At 40.6% G+C, this 12578-nt stretch overlaps 1 protein-coding gene across 10 annotated transcripts in view; it reads right to left on the reverse strand.

Annotated features, from left to right (window-relative positions):
- ENOX1 (ecto-NOX disulfide-thiol exchanger 1) overlaps nt 1-12578 on the reverse strand; it is a 555654-nt gene that overhangs the window by 237780 nt on the left and 305296 nt on the right. For 9 of the 10 annotated variants that reach the window (XM_078433342.2, XM_078433340.2, XM_078433328.2 and 6 more), the window contains one exon: nt 8495-8641. The exons of the other annotated variant lie outside the window; for it this stretch is intronic. In XM_078433342.2, coding sequence (XP_078289468.1) covers nt 8495-8582 — 88 coding nt within the window. In that variant the 5' untranslated portion in view covers nt 8583-8641. The remainder of the gene's footprint in view (nt 1-8494; nt 8642-12578) is intronic. 10 annotated transcript variants of the gene reach the window in all.

A 12578-nucleotide genomic window follows, 5' to 3' on the forward strand; every position in this document is an offset into this window, starting at 1 on the left:
ATACTTAAGCCTGATTCTCTTGATGGTTGAACCCCTCCCAGTGGATGCTTACCTTTCAGAATTCTCAAATACTGGCTGGGCTGGCAGCTATAACAACTCACCTGCCCGTTCACCGGCTTTGATCTCTTCTCACTAAACCCGGTTTAGCTTGCTTCTCTGTGACCTCCGTCACTGGTCTGCCTTCAGTCCTTACCTTCCAGCCAGTCACTAGGACTTCTATGATTTACTAGCCCAATTCAGCTTCTGCCTCACCCTGCACCCTGGCTTGCCGGATTAATCTGCCCCCGCTGTGATCCACATTCCCAAACTCACTTGAGTCTAGGCTGTGCCAAATTGTCCTTAACTCCACAGCTCCATATTCCTGGTCTACGATCTTCACGCCCATCCTGAGAATGGTGTGTCCTTTGACTGCATTCAGAGTGAGGATCTGTGTTCAGTCCCAGTGATCTCCATTCAGGTCTGGCAAGCTGTGGTAGCCTTGAGTACAACGACTACCTGCTAACCAGCACTCCAGAGGCTCAAATGGACAACTGGCAAATGAGATTTGCCTCAGAGGGCTACTGGAACACAGTGATCTTTGATAAATGCCAAAGAAAGAAGACATCTGGAATATTCTCTGAACATCAAGGCTGGTGCCTGGGGACTCAAAAACCTTCTGACAAGTTATGTAAAGACGCCTTTAAAATAACAAGTGGTAAATGTTTGGAGTTGTGAGTGGATACTGGAAGCTCCTTCAGGTTAAAGAATCTACCGATATCCCCAGGGTCAGGCACAGTGCCTGGCATATAGTGGAGTTGATAAGTATTTGTCGAATTAAAATCACTTTGTTGAGAAAAGTATGTCAAAGGCACTTTTGGGGGATGTCTAAATTTCCCAAGGATCTAGATGCAGTAGGACCTCTTAAGATGCCCAGGGAAAACTATCAGATCGGTTGGACCCCTCAATCTACAAGCTACAGAATTCTTCAGGCACTAGAGTCTGTGAATCTACACCAGGGGTAAGAACCACCACAAGAGAGGAGTAGCAACTCTTCGGTGACCTAATTTACATTTCTCTGCTAGGATCTTCTATACCTTCAGTTTTGGCCCCAGATGCAAGAGAGCCTTCCGGACGGCTACTTACTCATAAGTAAAAGTAGGAAGCTGGGGTTGGCCATGCACCTCTGATGTCTGAAAACACCTATCAGCATGAAACAGCCAGCTACGGGCCCTCTAATGGAGCCCAACAGAGTTGCCAAAACAGCTGGATGGCAACGGGCCTAGAATGTAATGTTCTTAGTGAATGGTGTAAAGTTAGTGGTTTAGAACACTTAATTTTTTGTTGTAGTTGAAGCTATCCAGAAATGCAGGGAACACGATCCTTAGGTCATTCAAGGGTGCAAGATTTTCAAAGTATATTAGAATGTGTTAATGCTCAGTTCACAGAAAATATAAAGCATCCATTTTTAAAATACGCAATCAAAGCTCAAATCAAAGCTCAAATCAAATTGAGCAGAAAAACACACACAGATATAGCAATGTTTAGTCCTCACTGTCCCTTCTGACAGACATCTTCAGAGATAAATTTCCACAATGGATGCTTCAATTAAGATGGTAATATTTATTGAAAGGTAAACCATAAACGCATAGCCACTTGAAACACTATTGAACAAAAGTAATTTATACTACAGCTGGTGCACTGCATTTGAGCCCTGCTTTGATTTTATCAGCATTTGTCAATTAATCAACGTGAACCTTGTAAAACATGTTCTCTTATTAGCGGAAACAAGCAATTGCTTGCAGACTTTGAAGGAAAGGTCGTTTAATAATTTGCTAATTGTGCAAAGATAGATTTAAATTTAAAAAGAAAGGTAAACTCCCATTAGCACTGTGCATACGGTATGACTTTAACCTTGCTAACTTAAATGTGGTCAATGGTTCCATTTTTGGTTTTAACTGAAGAGCAGAGAAAGATTAAGACAGGAAAAAAAAAGTAGCTTCAGGTTTTTAAATTTAAGAAACTATTTGTTGTCACTTCTGCCGATTCAAAAGAGTTGTTAGCCTTGAGGGTATGGTTATAAATAAATCAACTATATTTCCTTGGCAAAAAAAAAAAAAAAAGGAAAAAAGGCAAAGCAAAAGAAACAGAAAATAAGAGCGATGCAGTGGCAATGTTCCCTTTCTTTCTTTCTTTCTTTCTTTCTTTTTCTTCCTTCCTTCCTTCCTTTTTCTTTCTTTCTTTCTTTCTTTCTTTTTCTTCCTTCCTTCCTTCTTCTTTCTTTCTTTCTTTCTTTCTTTCTTTCTTTCTTTCTTTCTTTCTTCCTCTTTCTTTCTTTCTTTCTTTCTATTTGCCTCCACTCATCCTTCATTCTGCTGGATGAGATGTCAGCTCCTGCTTCTAACTGCTGGTTCATTTTAAGTTCAGTAAGTGAGAAAGAACTTGAGTCCAGCTCTCTCCAGAAAATCCACGCCTGGGCACACTCCCCAACACCCTCCCACCCTCCCTGCCAGCAACCAAGAGAGTGCTTCAGTTTCCAGACCACCACCCAGGACTCTGTGGTCACCCACAGCACTCCACGAAGTTTCAAATGGGCAACATACCTCCGGGAGCAATTTCTACACTGGGGTCTGCAGGGCTGAATCGAGAAATCCGCACCATCTTAAAGGTGTAAGTGAGGCTGAAGAGGAGATGGCGCGCCTCGAGGCGTTTGTAGGCTAAGAATTTTGTAGGGAGCTCACAGGGACAACATTTGTGGAATGGATATGGGTCTTGCCAGACCCAGTCTGGGCAAACTGCTCTGCTGCAAAGCTCCTTTTATAAGAGTTAGGAGGCCCAGATTGCTCTCTGCCTGCTCAAACTGGCTTATCAATCCATTCCATTCCATTCTGTTCTCTGTTCTAAATAAGTCATTATTTCAGGCACATTTCCCTAAGCAGATGCAAACACTCTTTTCCAGTGTGAGACTCCCTTGGGCAAATTAGGTTTCTTGGAAAAGGGTCAAGGAGCAATCAAACAAAACACCTGCCAAGAAACAAGCATGTGGTTTCAGGGGATGCCGTCAGTCACGCAGGCCGCGAGTCAAATTTTAGGCACTGCTTGGGCAGCAATGTTGAATTTGGTAGGGTCGGTGATGGGGAGCAAACTTCTGATATCTGCAGCCAAAGTTTCTTTTTGTGGTCATAACCAACAGGTTTATTTTTTTCCAGTTTTATTGAGGTGGAATTGACAGAAAAAAAATTATACAAATTTAACATATTCATGTTATATATATATACATATATATATATTATATATATTTTATATATAGTGAAATGATTCCCACAATAAAGTTAGTTACCACATCTATCACCTCACATAGTACCTTTGTGTGTATGTGGTGAGGATTTAGATCTTATGGAAATAAAACGGATAGTCATAAGATAATGGAAAATTTCCTTGTCTAATATTTCTAATTAAATGCTGCTAATCCAATTCCAATTTCTTAATTACACTGTAGTAAAACTTTTATAAGGAAAAAGTTACCATCAAACTGCTATCTTCTTTTCTCATCATCTTATCTGACAAATGTGGGATATTTCTGAAATAAATGCTCATTATTTTTTTTCTTTGAGTCATAGGGAGAAAAGTCCCTTTTGTATTCTTTTAATACGTACTTTTATTAACTTCAGCTTCAGATAGCTCACTTCCATATATCAAGATTCTTTTCTTTTTTTTTTTTTAATTTTTTTTAACGTTTATTTATTTTTGAGACAGAGAGAGACAGAGCATGAACGGGGGAGGGGCAGAGAGAGAGGGAGACACAGAATCAGAAGCAGGCTCCAGGCTCTGAGCCATCAGCCCAGAGCCCGATGCGGGGCTCGAACTCACGGACCGCGAGATGGTGACCCGGGCTGAAGTCGGACGCTCAACCGACTGAGCCACCCAGGCGCTCCTATCAAGATTCTTTTCAAAATAGAAGCGATAAGAGGCAAATGCAAACGTGGGAAGGAAAGCAGCTCGGGGACATACTAGCTGCTCCCCGGCAGCAGTTACTTCGACCTAAAACACAGAGACCATAGTTTGAAGCCACTACGAAAAATGAATGGATGTGGATGGCAGGTTTTCATTTGTTTCCCTGACATTCTGTAAATAAGTTTGTGTGTTTCAATTCAAACGGTTCCATTATCTTGGAGGTCTTAATCATTTGTAATAGCAGTTTCTGAAGTGTTCAAAGCTTGTGCTTAAGGAGCATTATCGGCATTTAACGTAGTTATACTACCTTCAGCAGATTTACAACTTCGTTCATGGTTATCCTTGATCATCTTTATTTAGAAGTAAGTTCAGGCTGATGAGATGGCTTAAGCATCCTTTGATGTTTCAGCTTATTAGTTGTACCCTCAGAACATCTTGTTCTGCTGGCCACCCTCACACTCTTCAAATGGAACTACCATTGGCAAGGTGAAGAGGGGAACGGTGGCTGGTGGCACGAAAACGAGAAAACGCAATTAAAAATGGCAGCCTTGTTTTAAAATACACCCGAGGTATTTTGGTTTTATTCAGGTATGGGGAGGCCAACATTTTAGGAGATGCTTGCCGGTGCAAAGACAGTCTGCTGTTTACTCTTCCCAGGAGGAGAGGGGCACACAGGGCCAAGACAGACCATGCAGGGCCACTTTGGGAAGCACCAGGGTCAGTTGGAATAAGGGAATTGTTGGTCAGAGGGAATAAGGGGGGAGAGAGGGCAACAAACTTTTTTGTGTGGTTTCCACAGAAAAGCAAAGTGGGTTCTGTGGTTTAGGGTTGGTTCCAAATTGTCCAGTACCTGGCCCTGGGGTGATTTAGGGCGGGGGGGTGGGGGATAATGTTCTGGATTGCATTTGAGAGCCGGATTAAAGGAGGCCTGTGGGGGGGTGAGGACTTAGGATTGCCTGATCTGCATATCGAAAGGGTGTTCCTAGGCCAACTGTTTGATATCTGCAGGAATTAGTTAACCCTGCAAGGGCAGGGCCTCCCCTAAGAACTTCAAGGCCCCAAGATGTCAAAGTATCATAAAATACAGAAAATAAGAAACACGATTAATGCAACCCTGTCTAAAACACTGCTATAAGAAGCATAAAAATAGAGCTTTGAGACTCTACTGTGCGTAATAATCACTAGGGTATTTTGTTAAGCTACATTCTGATTCATTAGATCAGGTTGGGTGTGAGACTTTGCATTCCTAATGCAAAGTGCTGCTGGGACCACACTTTGAGAAGTTAGGGATAATAATATCTCTAAAAGTCCTCCCTCTAGGTCACCTTCTGCAGAGAAAAGGGAAGGACTTAACATTTACTGAACCCTGCTGTGAACCAGACATTTCTAGGCACTGAATATTCAGACTTTACCTTGATTCATTGGGACAACGTTTTCTGCTCACAGGAAAAAATGATCCCAATTTTATAAGTAACAGAACTGAGGCTCCGGATGGTTCAGTAACCTGCCTTGGGTCACTTTGCTAGAAGGAAGAAGATATGAATGCATCTGACCTAAAAACTTTTTTTTTTTGTCTCATCACAACAGAAGTACAGATGGTACACGCTGATGGAAAATAAAAAGTCTCTGCTGGTAAAGGCTTCTTCATAAAATATAAAGTCCATGAACTTGAATCACGGGACATTTACAACTTGACTTCTGAGAAGAGGGGAAATTCCAAATGGTGTTCATTACCTCAGGACCAGAAATAAATAAGTAAATAACTTATATTTTATTATAGCTATTTGAGAAATACTTCATATGGGATTCTCTATTAAACTGGGGTTTTTAAGAAGTGTTGCACGTACATAGTAAGATATATGCAACAGAAGTTGGTCTTCCTCCCATGTGCCCTTAGTTCTATGACTCAGGACTACTGTTAAGTTTGTGTAGTGTTCTAGAAATTCTGTACAAGTAATAACATTCTGTACAAATAATATACTTTTTCATACAAATTCATTCAGACAGTTATTTTAAGGCCCTGGGGGGGGGGGGGGGGAAGAGCAGTAAATAAAACACACGAAAGCCCTCATGTACCGTACTCCAGGAGGGAATATAGACCATAAACAAACAAGGAAAATATATGGCACGTCAAATAGGGATAAATGCCAATGGAGCAAAAGTGGGAGGGGAGATGCTTACACTTATAAATGCAGTGGTTAAGGAAGACCTCGTTGCAAAGATGGTATCTGTGCAGTAAAGACATGAAGGAGGTCATCCTATTCCACATTGACGTCTCCCTTCAGCACCATATGTTAAAGCCCTCACCGCATCAGAACCGAACAGGTCTACCTCATTCTCCTTAATGACTCCATCGTAGTCCACTGTTTGCATCTATGAACGTTTTGGATGAATCCTGTTATGTAATTTGTTAAGATGATCCTTGAAGTGGTTATAAAAAGATCTGGGGAATGTGGTATAAAGCCTGACAAAGTAGAAAGGGGCTTAAGTTAGGTGTGAAAAGCTGTGGATGCAAGTCCTAGTGGGCCACTGGCCCCAAGAGATCATGTTATCATTGAGTAGTTCCAGAATGCCTTTTTTATGTTAGTGGTCTGGCCTCAAGAGAGGGTCTCCCTTTTCCTGTCACATCTTAGCCTCTGCTAGTGTCCATCAGGCACAGGGTGATGTCTAGAATCTTCTCTAGCTGGGGGTCAACGTGACACACTGCTCGCAATTTTCCTCAATGCTAGGCTACCTGTAATCCTTGTAGAGTCAAAGAAAAACGCCCTCCAGGTGACACGTTTTATACATCCCCCACAAAGGAAGCATTAGCAAAAATTTTAGGGAGCAGTTAACCCCCTGGGCTCTGAACACAATCTTCCCCTTTAGGAGAAAGCTCATAAGCTTTCTTAAAACAAAAGCAAACAAAATCCCTACCTTCCAGTAATATTTATTTAGGTAGATGCAGATGTTTAACTATGGGCCATATGACTGAACAGATTTCACATTTAATGAAAGATTAATTTATTCATTTAATTATTATCTGAGGCAGTACCTGGATTATGTCAGCACTCTGCCAAGCTCTGTAGGAGGAATAAATATCAGCGCAATATGGCTCCCGCCCTGGTCACCTTCTAGCCTTTGAACAAAGACAGGACAAGTAAAACAAAACCAAACCAAAGCATAATTGTGGTATGTGGTGCCAAAGGCAATACGACGAGAATTCAAATGAAGGGGAGAATGCTATGATCCAGAGCCCCTCTAAGACCCCTCAGAGAGGAATCGGAGCCAAGATCCAAAACAGGTAAGCAGAAGGTAGAACAAGGGAACTTTGGGAATGGGTGAGCGTGTGTGTGGATATGTGTGGGTGGAAGGGGAGCAAAGGCCCAGCGAGGGGAAATACAGGTGTTGTAAAGGTACCTTGCAGTGGCTCTGGAGAGCTTAAAAGCAGAGTGTGGGGCTCGGAGGACAGGCAATGCTGGTTGGAGTGAGAGCAGCCCAGGGTCCTAAAGCCCCTATGCTTTGTTATTAGATGTGGGATCAGTAAACTAGTTCTGAAAGATATCCAAAAAAAGCACCATCAACTCCTTCTGTTTTTGTTGTTGCTTTTTTGATATATGGGGGGTGGAGGTGGGAGGGTGAGGTTGTACACTTGGGTTTTACAACCTGTTTCTGATTCAGGTAGTTTTTAAAACCAACTTAACACCTATCAAAATAATGTATGCCTACAGTTTAAAAAAGCAAATAGGGCTATTATTGTACTTATAAAGGCCTATAACTAAAAACAGAAATCCCCTATGCCACCTGTCCCATCACCCCTTCCTGCTCCACAGACGAGACCACCTTTTTGTTTGTTTTTATTATGAAAGGTAGTTATTTGCCAGAATGAGCTTGCTATACAGGTAAGACTTTTGCCCCACCCGGTTAGTTACTCTCAGTTTGATAAATCTATGGGCTTGTCCAGAGGAGAGAGGCTGACCAGTAACTAACCCATCACATCCCACAAGGAGGTTAAATCCTGTCATGGGAGAGAAAACTATTTTCAACTTCCGAATCAGGAATTTAATTCCATATATTTAAGTAACATGCACATACTGGTATCTCTTAAATTCTCATTTAAGAAATGAAAAAAAAATTATCATCCTTATCCCATCACTACCTCTTGACATGCTCCTTCCCCCATCCCTCCAGTATGTTAAAGTATTAATTTGGGACTAAATCAAAATTCTGTTTACAGAATTACAAAATGTGTTTATAAGGTTTACATTGTTAGGACTATATAATAATTGTTTACTACACATGTAGTGTAAGAATACACTTCCTATCTTGTTCAATATTTCATTTTTCTTGGTGGCCTTTTTTTCTTTCTTTGTGTGTGTGTGTGTGTGTGTGTGTGTGTGTGTGTGTGTACCTGTTACTGCTCCTGAACTTTTCAAAGGAACTTTAAAAGCCCTATTACACCGTTTTGTTTTTGTTTTTGTTTTCATGATCAAAGCCATTAGTTTATCTGTCACATCTATTCTTCCCTCAAGGGGCCGCCCATCTAGACCATCTGGTCTAGCGCTTTCCCAGGCCAGCTGCCCACCTGTTGTCCTGGGGCTTCTTTTTAACACCATCTTGCGAAATCCCTGCGCCTCTCGCCTGTGTTGGGTCCCCCGTTTCCTGGATCCCATGGTTTCCTCTTTCTTGGTTTACATCCTCATTTTTGTAGAGCACATTCTCTAGTAGCTTCCTGAGAAAAGTACATGGGAGGTAAATTCGTTGAGACCTTCCTTGAGTGTCTGAAAATGTCTTAATTCTACTCTGGTGCTTGCTAGTTTAGCTTGTAATTGAATTCTAAGTAAAAAGTCATTTCCCTCAGAATTCTGAAGGCTGAATTGTCTTCTCGCTTCCAGTATTGTGCCTGAGGAGTCTGGTGACATTGGTATTCCTGATCTGTTATATATGACCTGTCTTATTTCTCTGGAAGGTTTTGGAATCTTCCTTGTGATCCCTGATGTTCTAAAATCTCAGACTAAAGACTTTCAATGATTCTCTATCCATTCTTATCCATTGTTCTGGACCCTTAAAATATGGAAATTCCTTATTGTTCCACTTGAAATTTTTCTTGCATTATTTTTTAAGATTTGTCTCCTCACCATTTTCTTCTGTTTTATCTTTCTGGAACTCCTATGATAAAATGCTGAACCACATGGACGGATCCACTATATTTCCTACCTTCTTTTCCCTCTTCCCCTACTTACCATTTTTGTCTGCTAAGCTACTTCTGAGAAAGTTTACTTGACTTTATCTTCTGCATCTCTGAATAAGTTTTTTTTTGTTCTGTTTTTTTTTTCATTCCTTTATTTTTTATTTTATTTTTTTACTAAGTTTAATTTCTAGGAGCTCTTATTTTTGGACTGTTCCTTTTTTAGAGGATGCACTTTTTATTTCGTGTGCTCTCATCTTTCTAAAGATACTTAGGTTTTTAAAAGTTTTTCTTCTACTTCTGAGTTATCTATATTTTCATTGAGTGGCTCCCAACTTCTTTCTCTGTTTTGATCTCTATATTTTATTCTATATTTTATGTTGGGAGCTATACTCAAATATCTGGTGACTCTATTTATATTTAAGGCTCACACACACACGTACATATATGTACACACACACACACACACACACACACACACACACACACACCTGGGAACATTGAGTCCCTGAAAGACTGACTAGAAGCCTCAAGTGGGGGCAGGGCATTTTTATTATCTGGAAGGCATCCTTGTGAGGTAGCCAGGTGGGGGATCCAGCCATTTTGATGAGGACTCCAAACGTCACTCAGATCATTTCTCAGGTTGTTCAGTTTCTCTAGATCAGAATCCTTCAAACTCTTGCCTAAAGAGCCTGTCCCTGGCTCTGGGTGCTCTGGAGCTATGCTCTGGAATAGTCCAGGAGGGTCTAACCTGCCGTCTATGGAGTTTCATTTAATTCCCCTGGCTTCACCTCTCCATCCTCGGTCTTGCTTCCCTGAGTCCAGCACATCTCTGATTCACTTTAGCCCAAGACTATGCCTCAATCTTCCGGCACAGATGGAGAACTGTAGTGACAATGTGATGCAGGCAGAGGAACACAGTCTCACAACTCCCTATATACTACCTTCCACCAATGACTGCTAACTATTCTGTAACTCCTGTGACCCATCCCCTTTTGTCTCATCTTCACACCCTTCCATGCCTCCCCAGGGCCCTGCAGAATGAATTTGCAGGCTTCTCTCAGTGTGCCTCAGTTCCCGCTCCTCCATCACTGTGCCATCTTCCCCAAATCTGCTGATATCTCTCATTTAACAGCATCTCCTCCTTGGTTTGGTCTCTCTTGCTCTCGTTCTCTGTTTTTCTTTCTGTAGTTTTTTTGATTTCAGGAAGATGTATGGAATAAAAAGGTATGAATGCACGTGTTCAATCTGATAGAATACAAGTTTCCGGTCTTATAAATCTTTCTTGGGTTTTACATACTTACTATGTACTCTAATCTAATTTGTTTATCCAGAGAATTTTAGGTTACCCAGAATCAACTACTGACTACCAGCCAACTATTTTTAGGGAGGATGTTGCCAAAATAATTTTAATTCTCTATTATTTTCAAGGGAGTGTCATGCAAAGTGAGTTGAACTCCTCTACAAATTTATCTTTATAGTGTCTCATTGTTATCTTGGTTCCAGAAGTTTGGACCAATTTGAGGCAGACATCACATCAATTTCTTAGTATGCAGGAAGAAAGGTAAGCAGGAAGGGACGAAAGGAAGGGGGGGAGGAAGGGAGGGGTGGATAGAGTGGGGAAGGAAATAAAAGAAACAGACATCAAGAAAAGGGTTTAAAAAAAATAGCAAGATGACTGGCCCAAATAACTATTTTAAGAAAAGCTAAGTTTATTAAGTAAGAAAAGAGACTGCAGAAAAGTCATCTGACTTTAAGATAACTCTCAACAATGATCACTCACTAGGAAGGCAGTCAACTGATGAAGTCACTAAATGTTTATTGTGAAACTCCATCTACTCATTCATTCATTTGTTCATTCAACAGCATGTACTCAAAATCCATATAAAAAACATCATTATCCAGCAAAAACAGTCAACATAAGAAATTCTCACAATTATATGCCCACTATCTTCTAATTATGTTCTTGTCCTTTTATTGCCCTGAAAAGTATCTGTTTTTGGTTTAAGAATGCATGCATATATGTATGTACTGATGTATATTGTACATATTCCTTACCTCATTCCCCAAATAAATGTAAGGCAGTTTGCTGGTTATCCTTTTAATATATTATTTTTCTTGAGTACATTTCTTACAAATTCGTCTACCCGAAGTGATGTAATTCTCTGTATACGATGCCATACTCAATTATGGACCAATAACTTAAAAAAAAATAACTATGTTGTCAACAACGATGCTTCTAATGCAGCTGTGATCACATCTTTCAGCTTGGTCAGATTGAAGACTTTGTAGTCAGACTGACCTTGTTTTAAATCCTAACTCTTCCACTTGCTGAATCCATGACCTTCAGAAAGATAATTATCTCCCCAATAGGAAAACAGATAGAGTATTGTCTATTCTGCAGGTTTTTCTGAGGATTAAATCATATGATGCATCTAAAGAGCCTGAATATTGGAGGTGCCCGATAAATAAAAACTATTAAAATCAGAGCATCAGGAAAACCTTTCACTCTCTAGAAGCACATCTTTTCTAAGTGAATGGTTTTCACTTCCATTCTTAGGGGTCACATCACTGGTAAGCTGGTCCATTGGAAGCAACTTGTGAGTTACTGAGGAATGATGGGGATAAGTTCCTATAGGTAATTAGGGAAAGCAATATGAACATGCGCGGGGGTGGGGGTGCGAACAGGAGGCCTGGAAAACAATTAAAGGAAATACTTGACTTTGGATCAGTTTCTTAACCTTTTATTTAACCTGCAAAATTGGGAGGCTGGATGGAGTTCTCCAAATATTGATGATAAAGAGTTCTATGGTTAGATAGTTTTGGGATATGTGTTGTCTCATGCCCTCCCCCATTCGAGGTACCAGTTTGGTTTGGCTTTACCTGGCATATTACAAACTTATTTGCCTACAGATCATCCTTACTTTTTTTTTTTCAGGCACTACTTAACATATTTTGAGAAGGGCGAAGGGTTGACCTGCAACTTCCCATTCTATAATGTTTCTCTGAGTTTTAGGAACTCAGCTAAATGTTCTAGTTAAGGAGGAAAAAAAGGGAAACAACATGTGTCAGAAGTTTTACTTATGGATGATTTCTTCTGAAGCAGCATGTAACTTTTAGAGTGGGAGAAACGTCTATCATGACTTTGAGGGAACTAGACATTTCTAAGTTTGGTGAACATCTCATCTGCATGGTGCCATCAATATCTCTGACCAACACCACACTGACTGGACGTATGCCAGTTCAGTGGATTTCATTTGGTTATAAAGACAGTCAGATTATTGGGACACATCTGGCAATTTTGGCAATCAGTGAATGAAATGAATCAACAGGGTAGTGATCGGATTGGCTCTTCAGTGATCAACATGACCTGAATGGAAAATAACTGTGGGATAAGTTAATCCTTAGGCTGCAGGACTGTATCATGATACCAGAATAAAACCCACATGGGCATCCATGGTGAATAATCCTTAATGCTATA

The sequence above is a fragment of the Panthera onca genome, chromosome A1, assembly GCF_046562875.1.
Source record: "Panthera onca isolate mPanOnc1 chromosome A1, mPanOnc1 haplotype 2, whole genome shotgun sequence".
Lineage (NCBI taxonomy): Eukaryota > Metazoa > Chordata > Mammalia > Carnivora > Felidae > Panthera > Panthera onca.